This window comes from Rhinatrema bivittatum, chromosome 14 (genome assembly GCF_901001135.1).
Source record: "Rhinatrema bivittatum chromosome 14, aRhiBiv1.1, whole genome shotgun sequence".
NCBI lineage: Eukaryota > Metazoa > Chordata > Amphibia > Gymnophiona > Rhinatrematidae > Rhinatrema > Rhinatrema bivittatum.
In genome coordinates this window covers 77,934,707-77,959,250 of record NC_042628.1, presented here as the reverse complement: position 1 = coordinate 77,959,250, position 24,544 = coordinate 77,934,707, and the positions used below count along the sequence as shown (strand labels likewise).

At 42.5% G+C, this 24,544-nt stretch overlaps 1 protein-coding gene across 1 annotated transcript in view; it reads right to left on the bottom strand.

Annotated features, from left to right (window-relative positions):
* The window catches only part of LOC115075931 (IgGFc-binding protein-like), a 145,246-nt gene that overhangs the window by 115,883 nt on the left and 4,819 nt on the right, over positions 1–24,544 (bottom strand). Inside the window, exons 2-8 of the mRNA XM_029576899.1 lie at positions 18,687–19,907; positions 17,708–18,054; positions 14,235–14,808; positions 13,238–13,839; positions 11,869–12,433; positions 8,829–9,424; positions 1,629–1,661 (exon numbers count right to left, since the gene is read on the bottom strand). Coding sequence (XP_029432759.1) covers positions 1,629–1,661; positions 8,829–9,424; positions 11,869–12,433; positions 13,238–13,839; positions 14,235–14,808; positions 17,708–18,054; positions 18,687–19,907 — 3,938 coding nt within the window. The remainder of the gene's footprint in view (positions 1–1,628; positions 1,662–8,828; positions 9,425–11,868; positions 12,434–13,237; positions 13,840–14,234; positions 14,809–17,707; positions 18,055–18,686; positions 19,908–24,544) is intronic.

Here is a 24,544-nt window from a genome sequence, read left to right as displayed (position 1 = left end):
AAGGACTTTCTCTATAAAAGGGATGGTTGCAGCATTTCAATTCAAAACAAAATGTGGCATCTCACAGTTTAAAGTGTGTAATTTATATGTCTTTACTTGATAAGTTGTCACTAGTGAGATTCTAAGTCAGGGGCAGGCAGCTCTGGTCCTGGGAGTGCCACAACCAGGTTCTGAAAACCAAACATCCCCCATGAATATGCATGGCGCATATTTGCATACAATGGAGGCATACACATAAACCTCATGCATATTCATTGTGGATATCCTGAAAGCCAGACCTGGTTGTGGCCCCACCAGCACTAGGAGGCATCGTTGAGTAATTTCTTTTAATGTGGCTGTTGGTGCCATCTCAAGTGGCGGCTCCAGGCTGAGGAGGTGGGGTCCCCACACAATTTCTTTTCCTTTTGGCTACTTAGTTTCCCCATTGGTTGTGGGAGCATTAGATAGGGCTATTTCTTGCCATATACGCTGTTTAACCTGTGTTATAACCCTACCATGGCTTGATGAACCACCCCCTACGTTTTTATGGCTGAGAGCTGGAAGGTATTCTTAGCTCAGGCAGTGTAGGTAAGGGCGAGCAGGAAGACTGGATGCTCTATATGGTCCTGATTTTTCTAGTGTGAAAAAGTACAAAAGTGAAAAAACCAATGATCCCATGCTTTTACATCGCAGAAATAATGATTCAGAATGACGTTGCGACCTTCATATAAGGACACCAAACCACACCCATCAAAGTGTGACTAATGTTTATCTTGGAGCTTTACATTATTCATTTTGCAAATGGATTTTACATTATTCATTTTGCAAATAAAATTGTCCAAACACTTAGCTTCATGAAGTTATTCTCCCAAAGTTCGTAATGTGAAGCTCCCATGGAAGCCTGACACAGTATTAATCATGGCGGCAGACTCGCTTCTGATCATATCTGTGTCGACAGCAGCCTGTTTTACAGTTTGCAGAACATTTGTTTAGAGAGTAGCGAGGTGCCCTTCTATAGCATTTGTGCAAATCATTATTTCAGCAATATAAAAGAGTAGGATCATTCATTTCTTCTTTTACCAACGTTGCTATGTTAAGGACACTCCTACTGGAAAGCATTACGGGGCTGGTTAAATGATCCATCCGAAGACATGAGAATTTGCCTGGCAGTGGACTGGACTGCAGTTTGGAAGAAAGATTAACCATGAATTATGAGCCAGTAAGGGAGAGGTCAAAGTTGAAAACCACTCCAAATCCAAGCACAACATGGTTTGTCTTCCCTTGTTATCAATTACAAAATATTCTAGTTGATTTAATGCCTCACAGGCTAAAGTCTTTTTTTCCATGCTTGATCTAATCTGCAGAGATAGTAGAAAGCTTCAGTTTTGCTCATGATTAGCACTCAGAGCTGTGTGCATGCTCTTGGATTAGTAATTTATACAATTCTTTTTAATAATAATCATATTATTTTATTCTTTATGTGAACCATGTGCCCACCACCTTCCAGTAGTTAAGCAGCTTCCATCTGAATCTAACTTTCTTAGCCAACACATTTCAAGATTCGTTTTGTTTAGTTTTCCTAACGTACCGTCTGTCCCCTAGTAAATAAACCCTGCCTCTAACTAAGAGAGCTGCACGATGGACCTTACCTTGGGGTCTTTCAATTCTTCATCATGGTACACCTGAGAAAAGTAAACTCTGGGTTAATCTTTGGAAGAAACTTTGTCTATCTTCACACGATGCTTAGTCAATGTATTTAAGAAACAAATAGAAAACTTGTTAAACAGAGGGAAGTGCATTTATTTAACAGAAATGGCCCACTTTCATTTTGGTTCATTTTACCCAAAATAAATGCATGGTACCTCTGAAAAACTCCATTTTCCAGTTTGTTTGTTTTGGAAAATAGCGTGCAGCGGAGGCAACTTTAAAAAGACTTATGCATGTAAATGTAACATTCTATTGTAGCAATTTAAAAAATGCACTTAACATGGATAAAACCCATTGACAATTCAATGGCATATATTGTAACAATTTGCAAAAGCCCCACTTACACGGGTAAAATGCATTCATACATACAAAACCCAATTTTAAGCACATAAATGCTTTTTAAAATCAGGCCTTTCATTTGCAAATAGTGGATGGTATTTTCTGAAATGAATTTAAATGAAAAAAAATCTCCCAAAATGAAATTTGGCCATAAAATGGTCTGAAAATGAATAATATGAACTTTTTAACTATACACATCCCTATGAAAGACTTACCAGTATAAGCACTGAGATAGTGAGACATGAATTCCATGGCTCTTTGAAATGCTCAGATGGCAGGAAATAAAGGATGTTAAAAAAGGTTTTAAAGTATATTAGAAAGGACCTTCATACCCAGCACTACCGGCTACCTGAGCCTTCATTGCTTTACCTTTAATCACTGGTCTAAATAAAAAGTTTTTTTAGAATTTCTTATGCAAATAGCGCGCAGTGGAGGCAACTAGGTGATCGCCTAGTTTCCATACCCAGACACAAAAAAAGAGGAGGTGGTATTCTCTTAGCTGCTAGAAGAGACCTCAAACTAACATCCCAACCGATAAACATATCTCCTAAATATGAAATCGGTTTCTTTAAATCACCCCAACTTCAGTTATACATTATACCCCCCCTGGACTCCTCGAGAGTAAGGCTTCCCCCCTCATAGAATTCTTCATAGAAAACCTAGTCCTTGACATGCCAACCATCCTACTTGGGGATTTCAATCTCCATGTAGACATCTACCCTCAATCACCCTCTTGCGAAGCATTCATCGCCTCCCTTGACACCATGGGATTCAAACAACTCATAAACCACTTCACCCATAAAGCCGGCCATACACTAGATCTAATCTTCACAAATTCTAACATCCTCACCATGGAAACCCCATCCTGCACACCAGTCGCCTGGTCCGACCACTACCTTATAAACACCACCCTAGCAATAAAGAAAACTTCAGCCTCCACACCCCCCATCAACCACTCCTTTCAATTTCATAAAACCTGCACCAGAGATGACCTCATCTCAGCCTGCCCCAACATCACTCTCAAAATTGACTTATCCAACCCTGAAACCGCACTTTCCTCCTGGCACCACACCACTAGCGATATCACCAACAAAATCTGCCCTCTCACCACTAAAACCATAAACCCCTCACACAACAACAAAAAAACCATGGTACTCCCTTGAACTAAAAAAACTAAAAAACGACGTAAGAAATAAAGACATTGGTGAAAACACCCTTTGCCCTCACTACGTGTCTCGTACTATACTTCAATGCATCTTTATAGGATCTCTATCCAAAAAACAAAACGTGACTTCTACTCTCTTAAAATACACGACTACCAATACAATGCCAAGGCCCTCTTCTCCATGATATCCAACCTCACAAAAACCGCCTCTTTACATACATCTGACTCCGACACCAGAAGCAAGTGCAACAACCTTGCCCAATTCTTTCATAATAAAATCTCCACTCTCACAGCTACCTTTCCCCTTGACAACCCCAACACCAACTTCTTTCCCACTAACATTACCACCAACCTACATTCCTTTGATACAACCTGTGCAACCGAAACATAATCACTACTAAAGAAAATCAAACCCTCCTCCCACCCATCTGACACCATTCCCACCAAACTCCTACTAACCATACCAAACATAATAGCAAGACCCCTAGCTGAAATCAATTGCTCCTCACACAAGGCTGCGTCCCCTCAACCCTAAAACAAGCTGTGGTTAAACCTATACTCAAGAAACCCAACCTCGACCACAATGACCTCTCCAATTTCAGACCCATCTCAAACCTGCCTCTTATAGCCAAAATCACTGAAAAATTAGTCAATCTCCAACTTTCTGAATACCTAGACAACCACAAAATACTGTCCTCATCACAATTTGGGTTCCATAAACACTACAGCATGGAAACTCTCCTAATATCACTAACCGACACCATTCTTAAAGTTATGGACAAGGGTCAATCCCACCTCCTAACAATGCTTGACATTTCATCTGCCTTCAACACTATCAACCACAAAATACTACTGAAAATACTCGCTGACATCGGCATTACAGGAACAGCACTACTATGGCTTAAATCTTACCTGGAAAACAGACAATTCAAAGTCAAACTGGAAAATAACGAATCTGATCCAATCATACTAAACCGTGGTGTTCCACAAGGTTCCACATTACCCCCACTCTAAAAAACCTACACTGGCTCCCTATCTCTTCGAGAATTCAATACAAAACCCTATCTCTTATGCACAAAACACTATTCAATGAAGACATACTCTGGCTACAAGACTCTCTACACTTCCATTCTTCCAACACACTCACCAGATCTGCTTACCAAGGAACAAGCCCCACACCCTCTCCCAAACTCACACACCTCTCCTCGACAAGAAATCGAGCTCTCTCAATAGCAGGGCCATCACTCTGGAATGCCATGCCCCCTGACCTCCGCATAGAACCATCAATACAGACTTTCAAAAAAAAATTAAAAACATGGCTTTTCAAACAGGCCTTTGACTAACCCCTATCTTTGCAATGCCCATAGGCCTTCTGTATTATTTGTCGAACCCCTAACTTTGCATTGCTCTCAGGCCATCTGAGTTAATTACCAGCTGTTAATTATATATATTAACTTTTATACATAGTTGTGTTATTTTCTGAATGCCTTTTGTATTCATTTCCCTCCTAACAACATATATATGCTATAATTTGTACATAATCCAACCATAATATTTTAATGCTATCTTCTTAACCCTTTCTTACCACCTGACCGCTGTATTTAATTTCTCTTCTGTTAACAATATATCTCAATAATTGTTCTATGTAAACGTTACTGTTTATTGTAAACCGATACGATGTGCAAACGGTTATCGGTATATAAAAGCCATTAAATAAATAAATAAATAAATAACTAAAGTGAATCACTTATCTTTGTGTATGATCCCAGATACTTTGTGAAATATTTATGAGAAGAACGCATACACAAAGATAAGTGGTCATTTTATTTGCATAAGAAATTCTAGAAAAACATTTTTGGAACTTTGTATTTGGGACCGATGATTAAAGGTAAAGCACTGAAGGCTCAGGGAGCCGGTGGTGCTTAGTATGAAGGTCCTTTCTAATTTACTTTAAAACCTTTTTTAAAATGCTTTAATGTTTAGCTGCATTAGTAGAAAAGCACTGGTGACTCTTTTTCAGGTAATAAAGGATGCATTATTATATGCCAGTTGTATTTTTTTATGGCAATATGGGCATTGCTCCATTGGAAACTTGATTGATACCAGCAACTCATTTCACATCGGTCACCAGATAACTTTCAGGGGGTAATAACATTTGTTTAGTTAACCATCCAAACTGGATTTGATCCAGTGAGAGGTGAAATGATCAAAAGCTCTGCTCGAAACTGCTGAGCCAACCAGTTCCCTATAATATAACAGCTCATCTCTGACTATTAATTATGGCTGAAGCCACTGATTTAGAAGGCCAGAAGATCAGCTTTCACAGTAGCCCAATGGCATCACAAAGGCACTGGAACATATATAGCCAAACCTAGACCCATTGCAAAAAGCTGCATGAGGAATTGATTTGACATATTTATAAAACAATGCCAATCATATCACACACAGAATAAAGAGGATGCATAATGGCTGACTGGCAGATGATTTGTTCCTCCCATTGAGTCATGAGATGTGAGAATTCTGTAACATGACGTTGCCACACAGGTGCTATGGAAATCTTTTCTTTCAGGAAAATAACCTAAGGGGGCATATTTACTAAAGCTTTCCTGCCATTTTGTGTCTACGGGGAAAATGCTTTGTAAATAGGGCCCAGAGCTAGGTAAATGTGAGGGGTATTTTATTGTAATGAGATTACTTTAAATTATGAAACAAAGAAATAATAATACTTTTTTTATATTACATCATTTTCTATATTTTAAGAAAAGAGGAACAAATAATTGACCAGGCCATAGTACGACCTAAATATACTTAGTAGTAATCATCTACCTCTTAAAATAAGTAGAGAACATTTTAATACACAAATTGTTCAAAAAAGATGATTGCAATCTCACAGTGCAGTGCTGATGCATATACAAGAATGCACTACAAACAGCAACTTCTCCGTTATGCTTAAATCCATGTTTAGTGGAAACAGGGAAAGTCACGCTCTTAAGTATTCATCTGCATGGAAACCCCCCAAAAAAACCATTTCAGTGTTCATGTGTGCAATGCAATGTAAAAATCAACATTGTTTTTATATTTTTGTTTTCAAAGGAACCTTAATGGAAGTCAGAATAGTACTGAGACGGGTATTTTGGGAATGTGCCTGCCCTGGTTGGGGAGAATGATGCAATTTTCACAAGAAAGAACCAAACAGAGTTTCTCCTCAGAGCCAGTGAAGTCAGAAGGCCTTTTTGAAGACTTTGGGTCAGTTGTTCAAAAAGGTTTTCCCCATTTTGGGGGTAATTTTCACACTGCCTCGAGATCTGCAAGTTGATTTTCAAAAGGAAACTCTTCCTGGTTTCCCTTTGAAAATTCGAGCTGGCAAGGGAACGTGGGTATTTTGTATCCTCATATTTTAGACTTGCTTTGAAGCTGGTGCACAGGACACTCTCCTGTGCACGCGATACAGTAAATTAATTTATTTAAATTAGGGTCCATGGTAAAAAGAGGCGCTAGGGACACTAGCGCATCCCTAGCTCCTCTTTTTGGACAGGAGCGGCGGCTGTCAGTGGGTTTGAAAGCCGACATTCAAGTTTTCCGGCGTTGATTCGCTAGCTCGCTGACGGGTTCAGAAACCGTACGCCGGCAAAATTGAGCGTCCGGTTTTCGACCCGCGAGCCACGGGCCCATTTTAAATTTTTTTTTATTTTTTACTTTTTTTTTTTACTTTTGGGGCCTCCGACTTAATATCGCCATGATATTAAGTCAGAGGGTGTACAGAAAAGCAGTTTTTACTGCTTTTCTGTGCACTTCCCCGGCGCCGGCAGAAATTAACGCCTACCTTTGGGTAGGCGCTAATTTCTTAAAGTAAAATGTGCAGCTTGGCTGCACATTTTACTTTCTGTATCGCGCGGGAATGACTAATAGGGCCATCAACATGCATTTGCGCTATTATCCCTTACTGAATAAGGGGTAAAGCTAGCGTGTTGAAAACACGCGTCCAAATGCCGGTTAACTGTACTGTATTGGCCTGTTTGTTGGGTACTGTTTTTTGAAAATTGCATCACACATCTCCGACAAGGCAGGCAGATTTCCAAAACACTTGTGTCTGTTAGGCCCTTTTTGACTTGAATCAATATTTCTTTGAAAGCAAGAACATGAAAGATAAGTTGATTTTAGCAATGCATTGCACATGTGAACATTGAAATGCTTTTTTTTTTTTTTAGTTTTTATTGAGTGTGACTTCACTTTGCCAGTTTCCACTGAAGCTGCATTTAAAACGTATTTACTTATTTATAAAATGTATATTTCGCATAATGTAACTTCGTGCATAACGGATAATTTGTTGTCTACATCATCTTGCACACATGGACACTGGCATGTGACTTTACAGCAGTCTAAAAGTAGCATGGTTGACATGTTGGTGCACCTGAATGCATGGAAATAAAACTGATACTTTTTTATTGAACTAACTTGATATATTTCCTGAGTTAATACGCCTTTCCTCTGATCCAGACAGAGTGAGCAGATCAGAGCAAAAGATGACATTGCTGAAAAACTACAGACACTAAATTACACATCACAAAGAATAGCAAGGCAGCACCTCCATGGGGAAACACGTATTGGGAGCTTATAAGAACCTACGGCTTGCCTTATGTCTGCGATAGGAAAAGAAAAATCTAGAACAATCCAGGAACACAAGACATTTGAAGTTAAATGGATCAAACTCTTCAATACTAACATAAAAAGACTTAATGGAAACAGAGGTGGTTTTTTTTTTTTTACTAATTACCATACATAATCTTACTATCTCTCTGTCATCTTCCTATGACTGCAACACAACCGCCCACCCCCGCCCATCACACACACACACTCCCTCCCTCCCCTTTACACCCCGTTGTAATGAAATCGATGATTCACTTGTAGTTTCTGGCAATGCCATCTTTTGCTCTGACCTTCTCATTCAGTTTAATGCAATGGTTCGCAAATCTAGGCCTGCCCCTCTGCCAAACCCTGGCTCCTACAAAGAGGTTAGGCTTTCAGGATGCCCACCATGAATACTCATGAGATTTTATATATATATATATATATATATATATATATATATATACACACACACACATGTTTTTATCATAAGAAAATGCTTACATACTTTGATAACCTTGAAAACTACATAAAGTTTGGGAGCCTCAAGCACTCACAAATTTGAGAACCACTGGATTGCACTGGATTAAATGGAAGTCACTGTTCAAATGTCATCAAATCATCATTCAGGTGTCAAACAAGCAACAGCAAAGTAGAAGATGGCAACAGTTTCCATAGGATAGGAGAAGGGCCCATGATCATGGATGACTGAAATCATTTACCAGCAGAGGCTGGGACAGAATTCAAGCCTGCTAGGGACAGACATTCAGGTGGCAGGAGGAAGAGGGAGAGAGATGACCACCAGAGATTAAGAATCTGCAGAGACACAAAATGCAAGGGACAACGGGCAGACTAGATGGACCATGCAGTCCTAATCCCACAGGGAACAATGACTTCTGGTGCTTTAAACTGCATCATATTGCAACAATCCGGAGGCAAGAAATCATGGCAGATTTGCAATTAGCCCCCTTCTTTACTATACATCTTTATGTATCTTTTAAATATGCCTTACCTCGACATACTGGTATGTTGCATGCCTCAAAATCAGATTATACTCATGCACATGAACTAGTACCATCTTAGTGACAGACACCTTTCCATTTCCCCACTTGTCATTTTTCACATTGACTTCAAAAACTGGAACGTCTGTGGCCCCAGGGCACGGCTTAGCTAGGGTGTACATGCAGGTGCCTTGGAAGTCAAACTTGAATCCATCAAAGGAACTGTAGTGTGGGTCCCCGACAGCATAGCATGTGGCAGAACCAATTGGTTGGCATTTCTGGACACCATTCACCGTTTTGCATTCCTCGGTGGGACCGCAGGAAATGGGCTTACACTCAACAATGCCACCATCTTGGCATCTGCACTGTTGACTGCAATTCCCAACAGGGTAGAATATCTCGTTAATCTTGTAGTAGAATCCTCTGTGGACACATCCACACTGAGAAACAGGAACACACTGGTCACCGCTGAGGAGGAAGCCTTTATTACATGCACAGCCTTCCTTGCATCGGGCGTTGCAGCCAGGTGGAGGAGACAAAGTAAAGCAGGTAGCAGAGCATCCAAGGGTGCAGAGCTCATAATGGCTGTTTGCTGGACAATTTACAGCTGCAATCACAAAAACAGTCTGGTTATTTTAAAATCAAAAGCCAGGTTCAAGAAAATCTGCAGAGGAAGGTGCCTCATTCTGGAGACTGTACCTCCAAAAGGATATAGATAGAATGGGGGCTGTCAAGCGAAGGCCTACCAAAATGGTGCCAAATCTGCAGCAAAAGCCCTATGAGATGAGTTTTAAAGATCTAAACATGTATACCCTAGAGGCAGGAGAGAGAGAGATGATAAGTTAGGATGGAGATATTTGACTAATACCCCAAAAATAACACACAGAAGAAACCCTTTCCAATTGATTGGGTGTTTGAGAACAAGAGGTCACGATATGAGAATTGCAAGCGAGTCGACTCCAGAGTAACATGAGAAAATATTACTTAGAACAGCCTCCCAATATAAATGTGGAGGCAAAAGCAATAACAGAGTTTAAGAAGGCACAGAAAAACCCTGAGCTTCAAGAAGAAAAGGAAAGCCCGAGATCAACTAGAATATATGGCATTTCAAAAGGAAGTTGTGCGGGCTTTACAGTCCTTATACACTGTCCTAAGCTATGAACTCCATTCCTTGAATAATGCAAGCAAGGTCTGGTATCCAGGACCATCTTTAATTGATATCCATGAGGCTCATTTGTACAGGATTTGGTTTAATTGAAATTACAATTGTGTATTCCACCTTTTCATGTACATGTACAAGGTGCATCACACCATATTTTAAAATCGTAAGCTGCGTGCAGTCCTCAGGGACTGGAGTTCACCCTTTGTGCCCCAGAGCAGTTAGTGGCGGTCCCTGAACTCTTTTCAGGAAGATGTATTCTGGGGTGGGAGAGAGGTTTGCGAGCCGCCAGTTTTGGGCTTCCAGCTCAGTCAGAACCAGGGCTGGGATCTGGCCCCAGCAGCCTTCATTCCCTGCTACCCTTGGATTTTCTCCTTCGTTGATAGCCCTCCTCCCACCTCTCTTTAGCCAGGTCATTACAGCACCAGTTCTCAGGCTCCTTCCAGAATCCTGCAATCATGCCTGCTAAATCTGACCACTAGATGTCACCATCATACTATGATGATGACCCCCCCCCCCCCCCCCCCCCCCATCTGACCTGTGAAATGAAAGAACTGAGCCAGGAATCAAAGCCCAATCCCTTAACATGAGAGTGCACAGCACTGCTCCTAAGCTGCTGGGCTGACCAGAGGAAGAAGTATTCTTAGCCCTTTGGAGCTGCCATGTTTTATGTTGCAATTTTCTCTGTTTAGCTTGGTCCTTGCAATCCAAGCATGCAGGCCTCTAGCTGAATCTATGTAACTTTTGAACTAAACAGAAAGGAATTATTGTGATCAGTTAGGAGCATTAGTTTATGGCTGGCGGAAAATAAAAAGAAACAAATAAAATTCTGTCTGCAGCAGCAGATTGTGTCAGCAGCAGGAATTACTGAAGATAAAAGCAACGTTTTATGGTTTTTAGAAGTGACTGAACAGCATTGAAAACCTAAACATATTTCTTGCAACACTGTGAACCGACTGTAGGAGAAAAGAAAAAGAGGACCATATGGCACCCTCTCCCCCATCTTAGTCATTGTTCTACCATAAAAGTGAGTTCAAAGTAACCCAGCCCGATAGTTGGGCAGTGATGATGCCTTTAGCTAATGAATGTTTAAAGGCACAATTTTCGAGGCCCCCTTCCTCAGGCATTGCTTGTCTACTTTCTGTTTTATTGGCTTCCTGTTGCTTTGGGCTTCCGGATCAGTGGGAACCAGCCCCTGTTGGGTTCCAGTACCGTGAGGATTCAGATCCGTATTTTATATCTCCCTCCTAACTCAGCCCAGCCATCCTAGGAGCATTCCCTGCCGGGGGACACAGAACCCAGCTAGTGCAGACCCTCCATCTGGCCACGAGGTGTTGCTATGAGCAATGACTCAAGTTTCCCTCGGGAGTTATGAATCCTGATTCTGCAAAAGAATACGTTTTTACATGAGCTTTCTGTACATTTTTTAATTAGCTTCCTTAAGGTTTAATCTGTTGTAATTGCTGATTTTCTTTAACAACACTCAGTTTTACCCCTCATTCCTAGCATAGGAAGAAAAGATGTTCGGTCTACAGTGGGTTATCTATATGACATGGCAGCTAGCAAGATGTCTTAAGGGGATAGAATCTGGAGTAAGACGAGGACGTATTTCTTCACAGATCGTGCAGTACATGAAATAGCCTCCCAGCAGACGTGGTAGTTTCGAAACCAGTAACTGGATTCCAAAAAAAGCCCGGGACAACCACGGAAACAAGGATGAAGTCACATGAAGGAAAAGGGTCAGGAGCTTAACTGGGTCTTGCAATCTTTACCTGCTGCCATATTCTAATTTTGATACAGCGTGTACCAGAGCAGAGCTAGTCAGCTATGAAATACTACCATGAGGTGCCTCTGTAGTGTCTTATACCATAGAGGAAATTCAGGGCACTTACGGCAGAACTTGTCCTGTCGCCAAGCGTGTACAGTGGCATTGGCTTCCTGGCAGGCTGCAGCATACGCTGCAATGACTTGACAGAAAATATGTTGCTGTCCCTTATAAAAGCAAGAGTCGTAGACACAATCTTTAAAGTAGGCTTCTGGGTCCAGGGTACTGTAGCAGTCTCTGAAGGGGCCACTAGGATCCAGAAGGATCCCACAACCGGTGCTGCTCCGTCTCTGGCTGCTCTCTGCTGCCTCCATGCCTGGGCACACCGGGCTCTCATCATTCACACATCCTGGGATGTGCTTCACCTTCCAGCTCTCCCCAAAGGCAGACACACTTGGTGCCGGGTTGCCGTTTTTCAGGACATCATCTTGCTTGTTGCCATTGAAGTTGCCACAGAGGCCACAAACGGCTCCAGAGTAAGAGTTGGGCAACGACACAGCAATGCGACTAATCCAGTCAAAAGTGACTGTCATGCCAAAGACCACTTTGACAACAGCATCCCAGCCTTCCATGTGTACTCTGATTTGGCCATTAAGAAGGCTGAATGGCAAGTTGAAAACCGATCCATTTACCTGGGAAAAAATAAGAAAACAGCAGTATTATAAAACACAAGAGGATATTCAGCCAATCAGATCGCTCAGATAGCTGAGGGTCCCCATTCTGTTTTTTGACGGGCAGAGTCAGTAGACAATAGATTGGCGGTTTGACTATTTCACTGAGGGCCACAGCACTTTTTAAAATTAAAAACAATAAATTATACAAAAACAGCATTCCTATGTACTTTCTGAGATGCGCCATTGCTGGTGTCCCGTTTTATAGTGAGTGGCAGAAAGGTCCCTGGGCACCTGCACTACTCGTGCACACAGAGGTGCACAGGGAATTCTCCATCAGACTTATGTAGGAAGAGGGCAATATTCAAATAGCAAACTACCAAGGTATTTTTAATGTGCGTGCATTATGTAGAATTTCAAAATGAAACCACCTGCACTGTTTGAGTTTGAACATCAGTGTAAAGAATGCATGTTAAAAGCACCTGTGTGCTTTACATCTGACCTCTATGCATCTGGCCAAATAGGGTAAAGTGCTACATGCCAGTTTTCAGACAGGCTAATTTACGCCCAGCGAATGGCTATGACAATTATTTATTTATTTATAAGTTGTGTTTGCCTGACAGCTCATTTCACTTCCATCATTAGCTCACTGTGTGACGGGCACATACCTGTCTACAAGGCTTTTAACTGTCAACTTACGCAAGCCAACAGTAAAAATATGTCAGTCTGCACAACTGCGCACGAGGTAATTTACACTGCTGTAATGCCCTTGCCCCAAAAAGCCCACAATCTGTTAGGAGATGTTCTCTTGAAAAACGCACTTACCAACACTCTGCCTCTGTACTCCTGTTTTATTTCAATCTCTGTGTCATAAACGTTGATAAAGACATCTTTAGTATAAGCGACATCTTTCCTGCCTCTATGCTCATTTTGGACCAGGATTTTGAAGTCCACCAGATCTGATCCCTTGGCGCACAGCCCAGAGAACTGATAAACACAAGTGCCTTGGAAGTCAAACTTATAACCATCAAAGCTGACATAGTGGGGGTCTCCTGAGGCGGAGCAGACACCGTAGCTGATTGGGTGGCATCCTCTAATGCCGCTGACAATGCCACACCGCTCTGTAGTCTTACATTTGCTGACCGAGCACTCAACTTGATTGGTGGCAGGGTTGCAGAAGCATTGTGTCTTGCAATTGTCATCAGCCCAGAACCTCTCATTCTGTGCGTAGGGGCGGCCTTGAAAGACACATCCGCAGTCACTCTTTGGGATGCATTGACCCTGGCTCAGCAGGAAGCCTTCTGCACACTCACAGGTTTCCACACAGGGATCTGTGCAGTTGCTAGGAGCCAACGAATCCTGGCACGTGGCTGGGCAGGCGGTGCCACATAATTTATAGAGGCTGTTGCTGGTGGCGCAATCAAAGGCTGGAAGATGGAATACATCAGTGTAAAAAGAGGGCATTTATTTCTTAATATGTTCTGCAAAATGATAATCTATACATAGTATTAGCCCAAAGTCATGCTGAAACAGCTTTCCATTCTAGCAGAGATAGCATAGCAGTCAGTAATAGGCTTATTTTATTCCCATGTCACTAAAAGTGGGATATCACTGCTCTGCTGCTACAGGATACGTGGATGATCCCAGAAATAGCAACAGGGGTTCTTTTAAAGACAAATTCAGTATTTACGTGGTCTAAAAGGTATTGTTTAATCAAAGGGCACTTTCAGCTGACTAGACAATTAATCATCTTGAATTTTGAAGATGAAGTTTCTCCATCAAAGCAAAGTAACTCTATACAATACAGAAATGTTTAACTTACAACATCCTGCTGCCCGTCTCCATTCTGAAATCTTCACTCCTTCTTTCTGACAGGTATCTGCATAAACTTTCAGAGCCTGGCACATGATTTTCTTGAATCCATCATTCATGCAGACATCATAAACACAGCTGTCAAAGTATGGTTTAGGGTTAACCTTAGTGTGACACTGGCTGAAGGGGCCACCTGCTTTTTGAGATATCAAGCCACAGGAGTCTTCAGATTGATATTTCATGAGCTGGTCGGGGGGGCAGGACTTGCATGCTCCGTTGCAGTCATGCCAGCAGAACTTGTCTCCGTCTTCCACCTTCCAGCTCTTTCCAAACTCGATGGGGTCAGAGGTCAGGTTCCCAGCAGAAGTTTTGAAATCATCCCTTGGGTCATTGTTGTAGTTGCCACACATACCACAAAGCTTTTCAGCATATCTGCTGTCTACCTTCACCTGCAGATGGCTCTCCCAGTCATAGATGACTTTCAGGCTGTCCATGGTGCTGATGACCACTGACCCTCCACTAAAGTGCACCCTTAACCTCCCACTGTTCAGAGTGACTGGCAGTGAGGATAGAGTACCATTCACCTAAAGAAGACAAAGAGAATAAAGACTCGTAGCGAATCTACAAACATTATACTATACCGTACACGTTATTAATTCTATGCCACCCAGTTCTGCAGCTCCACAATGCTTAAATAATGGCTGGTTTATGAATGGAGCAAAAAAAATAGAGTAATTTTGTGAAAACATTTCTGTTAAATTCCATTTATAGAAATTCATGGCTATGCAAATTTTCTGCAATATTTTTAGCAAATGATAAATAGTCAAGTTTGTTGTTGTTTTAATTTTCACTGTGCAGTTCCTTACTTCTCTAAATCTGACCACTTTGCTTTGCTTTCACTTCAAGTGGAAAAACTTCTATATGAAAACCCCAAATTCACTATAATTAGGAAATTCTCCTACAACAGTAAAGTGCAGTTTCTTCAGTAAACTTCATCATCTATAATATTATCATTCCAGCAGTAATAGATATTGATTGCCAATGGATCGATGAAGGCAGGATAAGGAGGAGACGCTATGATGCTGGTGTTGCCAGTTTGCCAATCTCTGTAGAGCTTTTAAAGAACACCACTGGATATCTAAAGGCAGCGAATGGATCCTTTCAGGCAATCTTTTAACCTCAGGAACAAACTGCAACATGTACCATTTTCTCCTACTAGAATTCTGTATCCCAGAAGCAAGAAGTGAAATAAGAGGGTGACTTTCAGCCGCGCAGGCGCCCATGTACACACGTAGGCCGGCTCACACCCAGAGACGCGGCCATTTTATAAATAAGAGGGTGACTTTCAGCCGCGCAGGCGCCCATGTACACACGTAGGCCGGCTCACACCCAGAGACGCGGCCATTTTATAAATAAGAGGGTGACTTTCAGCCGCGCAGGCGCCCATGTACACACGTAGGCCGGCTCACACCCAGAGACGCGGCCATTTTATAAATAAGAGGGTGACTTTCAGCCGCGCAGGCGCCCATGTACACACGTAGGCCGGCTCACACCCAGAGACGCGGCCATTTTATAAATAAGAGGGTGACTTTCAGCCGCGCAGGCGCCCATGTACACACGTAGGCCGGCTCACACCCAGAGACGCGGCCATTTTATAAATAAGAGGGTGACTTTCAGCCGCGCAGGCGCCCATGTACACACGTAGGCCGGCTCACACCCAGAGACGCGGCCATTTTATAAATAAGAGGGTGACTTTCAGCCGCGCAGGCGCCCATGTACACACATAGGCCGGCTCACACCCAGAGACGCGGCCATTTTATAAATAAGAGGGTGACTTTCAGCCGCGCAGGCGCCCATGTACACACGTAGGCCGGCTCACACCCAGAGACGCGGCCATTTTATAACATAAGCGCCTATATGAGTGTCTTATATAAAATTGGCTGTAGGCACGAATGTGTGCGTGCAGTTTTACATGGATGCACGCATGTGCACGCAAATGCTGGATTTACCATGTAAGTGAGGAGATTGTGGTAGGTTCGTGCACTGATGCAATTAGCAGTTTCCCTAGTCCAGTCCCAGTTCACCCAGAAAAAGGACAGGGCTTCCTAATCCCCCAGTTAACCTGCCTCCCTATTACCCTTTAGCTCCCAACCCTTAAAACCTGACCAACTAGCCCCGTTTTTTTATTTCATTACCAAGTAAAGTTACGTGGTGGGGGGCCCTGGTGCATGTAAATCCTTAACACAGATTTCGTGTTGCCCATTCCCCGCCCTCACCCCGCCCGCTTTTGCCTTTACCATTTGTGAGCGTAACAGGAGATATGCGCGTAGTTGGGCGCTTCTTAAACTCCGCACTGCGTGCACCAGCCCAAGATACTCATGGCCCGCGTCGAGCTTTTAAACGTTTCCTCTAAGGCTGCACCCACAAAGGCTAAGGGTGAATACATTTCACCCCTTTTAGAGGAAGGGATTCTTTACATAGGGAGGGGTCATTTCCAAGGCTATTTCCATGGGTGACCCAATGCTTTACCTGTGGAGAAACTGCCCACCCTATATGCACATAAAGCCCTGCATGAAGGACCTTTATGTATCTACTTTTATCTGCAGCGGGGGGTGCATTCTCGGGAATGAAGTTGGGAAGGGTTTTGCACTTTTCTTGAAAAAAACTATCCATACAAATTAGTCGATGTAAATGTGTGCGGGTCGTTTTTCTGGAATGAATTTCAAGGGGAAAGCAGGTAAGACACTTTCCATTTCAAAATTAGCGCAAAGTCTACAGGTAAAAAGTGCCCACAGAGTTTATATCAATGCATGGGAAAGAGGACGATCCCAGATGTGGGGCCGGGAAGGAATGCTTTTCACTGTAGTAGCATAGTGTGTGTGTGTGTGAGTGTGTGTGTGTGTGTGAGTGTGAGTGTGTGTGTGTGTGTGTGACTATGTGTGTGTGTGTGTGTGTGTGTGAGAGTGTGTGTGAGTGTGTGTGTGTGTGAGTGTATGTGTGTGACTATGTGTGTGTGTGTGTGTGTGTGTGTGTGTGTGTGTGTGTGAGTGTGTGTGTGTGTGTGTGACTATGTGTGTGTGTGTGTGTGACTGTGTGTGTGTGTGAGTGTGTGTGTGAGTGTGTGACTATGTGTGTGTGTGTGTGTGAGTGAGTGTGTGTGTGTGACTGTGTGTGTGTGTGTGTGTGTGACTGTGTGTCTGTGTGTGAGGGGGGAAGTGAGAAATATTATGAGATTATAAGAACATGAAATGAACCTCTGGAATTTTGGGGGTCTAACCAACTATGTACTTTATCTCACTTTGGCATAATGGCAGATTGTATTGTGATATAACAAGACTGGAAAAGAATGGTGTCTTCTGAAATGTGGCAGGTGCCAAAACTCCAAGGCCTATCAGAAACTCCCAGGCCACACCCAAGACAATGAGTCAGAGCAAAGGAAACAGGAGAACTGAATAGGTATTAGCGTGGGTGCTGATCACTTACTCTCACAAAGCCATTTTCAAATGCCAGTATGCTGATTGTATGCTCATAAACCTGAATGTTCACGGAAGCCACATAAGAAACTTGGGTTTTGCCACCCCGATTTTCATTCTTTGCTTCAACACTGAAGAATGGATTCTGACCACTGGCATCACAGCTCTTGGTAATGGTATAAGTGCAGGTCCCCTGGAAATCATATGTGTGTCCATCAAACGTTTGGTAGTGGGGATCTCCCCAGGCAGAGCAGACAGATTCTGATGCAGGAACGCATGTTGGCTGGCCTTTGGTCAAAGTACAAATGTAATACTTCGAACATTGCACGTTGGCGCAAGTTGGCACTGGTGTTTTGTCTTTAATGAAATAAAATTTAAAAAACAAACTTGAAACATACAAACATTTAGAGATATATTGCTCTATAACATATTCGTTTTTGATCATTTCTAATTTAAATCCACTTCACAAAGTATAAAAATAAAAAATAACATAAAAAAATAAAACATAATAATCTTAATATTTTGCCATCAGTTGTAGTTATCGCTACAACACTAAATCAATTGAAAAGCAAACTGGACACATTTTAAAGAAAAAATAAACTGGTGAATATGATGATGTAGTTAAACACTAATCCACTAATTCTAAGCTTATCAACTGATTGCTATTTAAGTTTGGAATGGAATAATTTATTTTACTGTTGTAGTGCTACCTATAAATAAACAATGCATTATGGATAAGGTAAGGAGAAATATTAGGTGTACGGCCAAACTTGTACAACTGACAGTCGGGAAATACCTGTAACAAAAGCAGTAGAGGCAAAGGCAGCTAAGCAGAGAGGTTGAGGCAACTGGCCCTTAGGTTCTGACATCTACTGTTTTACAATGTTATTTTGCCTTCCCCTGGATGACCGTGTAAAAAGAGTAGCAAAAAATGAGGCAATCAGAAGAAGTTTGGACCTTCATGTTAACCAATTAAGTAACTTATGTACCTTCTGCACAGGCAGCAGGCGACCCATATCCTTTAAAGCTTGCGATACCAAAACTCTGCAGTCCGAAAGATTTCTTGCCTTCCACAATATGAGAGGTGAAGCTGTTGCCGTATTGATACTCAGCCCAAGAGTAGCCCGAGTCAGGAATCTGTGTCCATGTCAAGCTACTTGTTTTATTATCAAAGGTGATTGCAGAGGTTTCTGAGGTCTCAGCTATGATAACCACATAGTTATCTATATTACGTTGTCCATAGGCATAATATCTTTTGCAGTAAGAAGAAACGGCCAGGATGTTCATAAGGAAAGGCTCATAGACATAGCGTAGGGCTCTGCCTCCCGTGCTGAAGAATATACATTGAACCCCAAAATTAGCATGTATGTCAAGTGGTTTGGTAGCTTTGACTTCAAGTTGCAAAGTCTCACCACTTTCTAAGACCTTGCTACTTTTTATTAGCCCTGACTGATATGTGACATTAGTTTTTTGGGAAGCAATCACATACACAATGTCATAGTTTCTTTGACAGGACAAAGGGGGAATTAAATACCTGGTACCCCAGCGGGCAACTGGTAAGACTTGCTCATAGACATGATTGCATTGGCCATTTAACCAGGTACAGGAATGCCCACACAGCACGGCTACTGTGTCATTGGATTTGACGTTGGATCCTGTCAAGTCATCTGTGGTCTGTATCTGGATAGCTTCAAACTTCTCTAGTGTAAGGAGGAGTGTACTGTCTTTAGCATAGGTACGGCCATCAAAAACAACTTGCCCCTTGACTTCAATCACAATGCTGCATGGCTTATCGTGTGCTACAACAGCAAATTCTTTGACAGCATCACTAGGGCCATATTTTGGAGTGACCACAAAATACTCTTTGCCTAGTTTATCTTTTGGATACACTACACTGGTGTCAAGGGTTGAGAGTTTCTGACTGAGGGAAGCAATGCTTATAAGGTCACTAGAATTTATCTGGATGGTATGCTTAAATCTGGTGCTTCCGTATATTTCCACCACACTGGGAAGCTCAACAGACACTGTCTTATCTTTATTAAGTGTGAGCTCTGACTTATAGTCGTGCTGATTGATGGAGACCGATACCCGAGTGTTGTCATTGCGCGCGGTGATACGCATTTCATACTGTGCTTGGGATGCATTCTGCTCAGAGTTTTGCATAAAAGTAGTACAGAAATAAGTCCCCATTGAATCAGCCAAGCAGGAACCTGAAAAAGAAAGGTGAAAATGAGCATGTCAGTATAAATTCTGATTTTCTCTGTTTGTCTTGATAATATCAGCCAACTCTCTCCAGTTTAAGAGTTTGTTTTCCGGCAGAAGAGCTCTTACATTACTAATGTTATATTCGCTAGGAAGCCTCTGTCAGCTGCCTGTGCTCCCTTCTCAGACTAGAGGAAAATGCCTCCTTTTCTTCCAACTTAAGCCACTGGGAGACAGGATGGCTTAGAAATAAACATTGAAAGGCATGAAGAAAAGAACGACACAATGGCAGAGGGCTTGTTAATTCTTCTCACCCCAAACCCGTCTCACTTTCTGCAAAGCGTTTCTCCTGACTTCTGCACGCTGTTCTCTGAGAATAGCTCGGTGTGGCCAATTCAAACTCCCACAGCTGCCTCGTGATGCTGGGAAGGGGAAGAGAAATCTGCCAGCCTCATTGCCCTATTTATCTTTCTTAAGAGTGCATTTCCATGTGGCAGGGTAATTTGCATTAGCCACATGCTGAACATTTATTTTTTTCACCACTTGTACAGAACATCACCCAATAAACTGATGCAGACTTACCAACCACTGCACGTTCTACTTGTTGTTAGGGATGTGAATCGTTTTTCAACGATTAAAATTATCGTCCGATAATGTTAATATCGTCTTAAATCGTTATAGAACACGATACAATAGAAATTCTAACGATTTATCGTTAAAAATCGTTAAATCGTGTTAGTGCGCACTAAATCGAGTTAGTGCACACTAACTGAAAATGATACAAATAAACACTTTCCAGGTCACTGAAGGTCAGTTAGGAATGAATATGTGTTCCTATTGGCTGGCTGCCCTCTTATCTATTGATGTTACCAAGGTTACCACTGAGGTGATGGTTGGGGGGATGGGAAATGGAACTGGAAACTAACGAACACCAACAGAAAATGAAACAAAGTGTTCACACTTCCCAGGTCAGTAAAGGTCACTTAGGAATGAATATGTATGTATGTATTCCTATTGGCTGGCTGTGCTCTTATCTATTGATGTTACCAATATGGTTGGGGGGATGTGAAATGGAAACAGTTGGAAGCTTGACAAAAAAAGTAATGTAATGATCAGCACTCACGTGACTAGAACTTGTTTGTTTATTATTTTTGTTAGCAGGCACCTGAAATGCTAGTGCATGTTGAATTTGCCAATCACTGTGCATTTTAGAAAGGTGGTCCTGGCTGGAACTGTACACAGTTCAAATATATGTAATTGATTGTTGGTAAGTGTATTTTTTAAGTAGCCACACTGGCACCAGTATGTTTACTTTTCCTCCTACTTAACTCACTAGCTCAGCTTTGTAAGAAGGGCTTCTCTGCTTGTGTGTTGTTTTTGTTTGGTGTGAGGAGAGCAGAAACATCAGATCTTTATTCAATCTACTACAGTCATCTCTTACAGTGCCCTATCCCTATTAATACCAGGAGTGTTGTGATCTTCCTGCACACAGTGCCCTAACCCTGATACCAGTCTGAGACAGCTCCCTCCCTGCATTACTAGTGAGAGGCTGGCTTCACAGACAGGGGGGAGCTGCCTGACCCTCACTCCTGACTTCCCCCATGTCCCAGCTAGTGAATGGTGTGTGGGTGAGGGGGGGGGAGGATGGTGAAGTCTGAGACAGCTCCCTCCCTGCATTACTAGTGAGAGGCTGGCTTCACAGACAGGGGGGAGCTGCCTGACCCTCACTCCTGACTTCCCCCATGTCCCAGCTAGTGAATGGTGTGTGGGTGAGGGGGGGGGGGAGGATGGTGAAGTCTGAGACAGCTCCCTCCCTGCATTACTAGTGAGAGGCTGGCTTCACAGACAGGGGGGAGCTGCCTGTCCCTCACTCCTGACTTCCCCCATGTCCCAGCTAGTGAATGGTGTGTGGGTGAGGGGGGGGGGAGGATGGTGAAGTCTGAGACAGCTCCCTCCCTGCATTACTAGTGAGAGGCTGGCTTCACAGACAGGGGGGAGCTGCCTGACCCTCACTCCTGACTTCCCCCATGTCCCAGCTAGTGAATGGTGTGTGGGTGAGGGGGGGGGAGGAGGATGGTGAAGTCTGAGACAGCTCCCTCCCTGCATTACTAGTGAGAGGCTGGCTTCACAAACAGGGGGGAGCTGCCTGACCCTCACTCCTGACTTCCCCCATGTCCCAGCTAGTGAATGGTGTGTGGGTGAGGGGGGGGGGAGGATGGTGAAGTCTGAGACAGCTCCCTCCCTGCATTACTAGTGAGAGGCTGGCTTCACAGACAGGGGGGAGCTGCCTGACCCTCACTCCTGACTTCCCCCATGTCCCAGCTAGTGAATGGTGTGTGGGTGAGGGGGGGGGGAGGATGGTGAAGTCTGAGACAGCTCCCTCCCTGCATTACTAGTGAGAGGCTGGCTTCACAAACAGGGGGGAGCTGCCTGACCCTCACTCAAGCAGAGAAGCCCTTCTTACAAAGCTGAGCTAGTGAGTTAAGTAGGAGGAAAAGTAAACATACTGGTGCCAGTGTGGCTACTTAAAAAATACACTTACCAACAATCTATTACATATATTTGAACTGTGTACAGTTCCAGCCAGGACCACCTTTCTAAAATGCACAGTGATTGGCAAATTCAACATGCACGTGTCTGCTAACAAAAATAATAAACCAAGAAGTTCTAGTCACATGAGTGCTGATCATTACATTACTTTTTTTGTCAAGCTTCCAACTGTTTCCATTTCACATCCCCCCAACCATTACCTCAGTGGTAACCTTGGTAACATCAATAGATAAGAGCACAGCCAGCCAATAGGAATACATATTCATTCCTAAGTGACCTTTACTGACCTGGGAAGTGTGAACACTTTGTTTCATTTTCTGTTGGTGTTCATGAGTTTCCAGTTCCATTTCCCATCCCCCCAACCATCACCTCAGTGGTAACCTTGGTAACATCAATAGATAAGAGGGCTGCCAGCCAATAGGAAACCATATTCATTCCTAACTGACCTTCAGTGACCTGGAAAGTGTCTATTTGTATCATTTTGAGTTAGTGCGCACTAAATCGTGTTAGTGCGCACTAAATCGAGTTAGTGCGCTAACTCGAGTTAGTGCGCACTAATCGGAAAAAACGATTTTTAACGATTTTTCAACGAAATAATCGTGCCAAACACGATTTTCTTCTCCTGCCACACGATTTCTATCGTTAAGACGATATGGAAAACGATTCACATCTCTACTTCTTGTTAAACTTCTTGTTAAACTTCTATCATCCTCTTCTTCTACTCCCAGTTAGAACCATCCTTGTTTTATTGTAACTGCTTTTTCTGCGCACTTGTTATAATTTGTTATATTTTGTAAATGTATACTCATGTTATAGTTAAGTACGTTTATAATTTATTGATCACCCCTTGTTTTATGTAAACCGACATGATACGAACTCCGTGAATGCCGGTATAGAAAAAACTCAAATAAATAAATAAATAAATAAATAAATAAATGAGATTTCTCATTTAACTCTCTGGCAAAATGTTTGAGATTACCAAGATCCAGAATCTTTTCTAAAATATCTAGTACTTTCCAGAGTCATAGATATTTCACAAAACCCAGTTCACTATGGTGTTCTCCTGGCCTATCACTCATCATGCTTTGGATTTTGTCCATTCTTCCTTGTATTTCTTTCTTGCTGCTCTGTTCCTATAGAAAACCTTCTCTTGTTTTCTATCAAGCCTAGTCGTTCCAACAGGTGCTCTGCGGCTTCCTTGTGTGATTGAAGCTTCTTCTCAAGGCTCTATAACAAACACCCCACATCCAGGCTCCCTGATTAGCCAGAATGAGAATTGCTGATTTTCTCTTTGCCTCTTGGTTCCCAGGCTCTATAACAAACACCCCACATCCAGGCTCCCTGATTAGCCAGAATGAGAATTGCTGATTTTCTCTTTGCCTCTTGGTTCCCAATTGCTACTATAGATGATCTTGGAGACCATATCTTAGTATTTCTCTTCCTGACTCAGCATCTTTAATATACATTCATAATTCAGTGATGTTTAAAAACTCTACCTAAAGTAGAGAGTACAATCTAACATTTAGTAGCCTGGATTAGAAACTGGTTGAGTGGTAGAAGACAGAGGGTAATGGTAAATGGAACTCACTTTGAGGAGATAAAGGTGATACTTGGAGTGCTGCAGGGATCAGTCCTAGGGTTCTGTTCAATATCTTTATCAGTGATATTACAGAGGACTTTTTTGTGGATGACACTAAGATCTGCAACATATCTCAGAGAGGCTAGAGATGATCCAGAGAAGGGCAACCAAAATGAAGCATGGTTTGTACCAAAAGTCCTATGAGATGAGGCTGAAGAAACTTTAATATGTATATCTTAGAAGAGAGATGAGACAGGGCGAATATGATATAGACATTTAAATACCTGAAGGATATTAAGGGTCACAATATGAAGTTCCAAGGGGTAGTTTCAGAAGCAATGTCAGGGCATATTTTTTCCCGGAGAGGGTGATGGATGTCTGGATGCCCTCCCGGTGATGACAAGGTTAGTGGCAGACTTCTAAAATACATGGGATAAACACAGAGGATCCATGGTGGAAAGAGAATGGTAATAAGGGCACTGAGGGATGACTGCAGCCCAGGACAGCAGTGATATG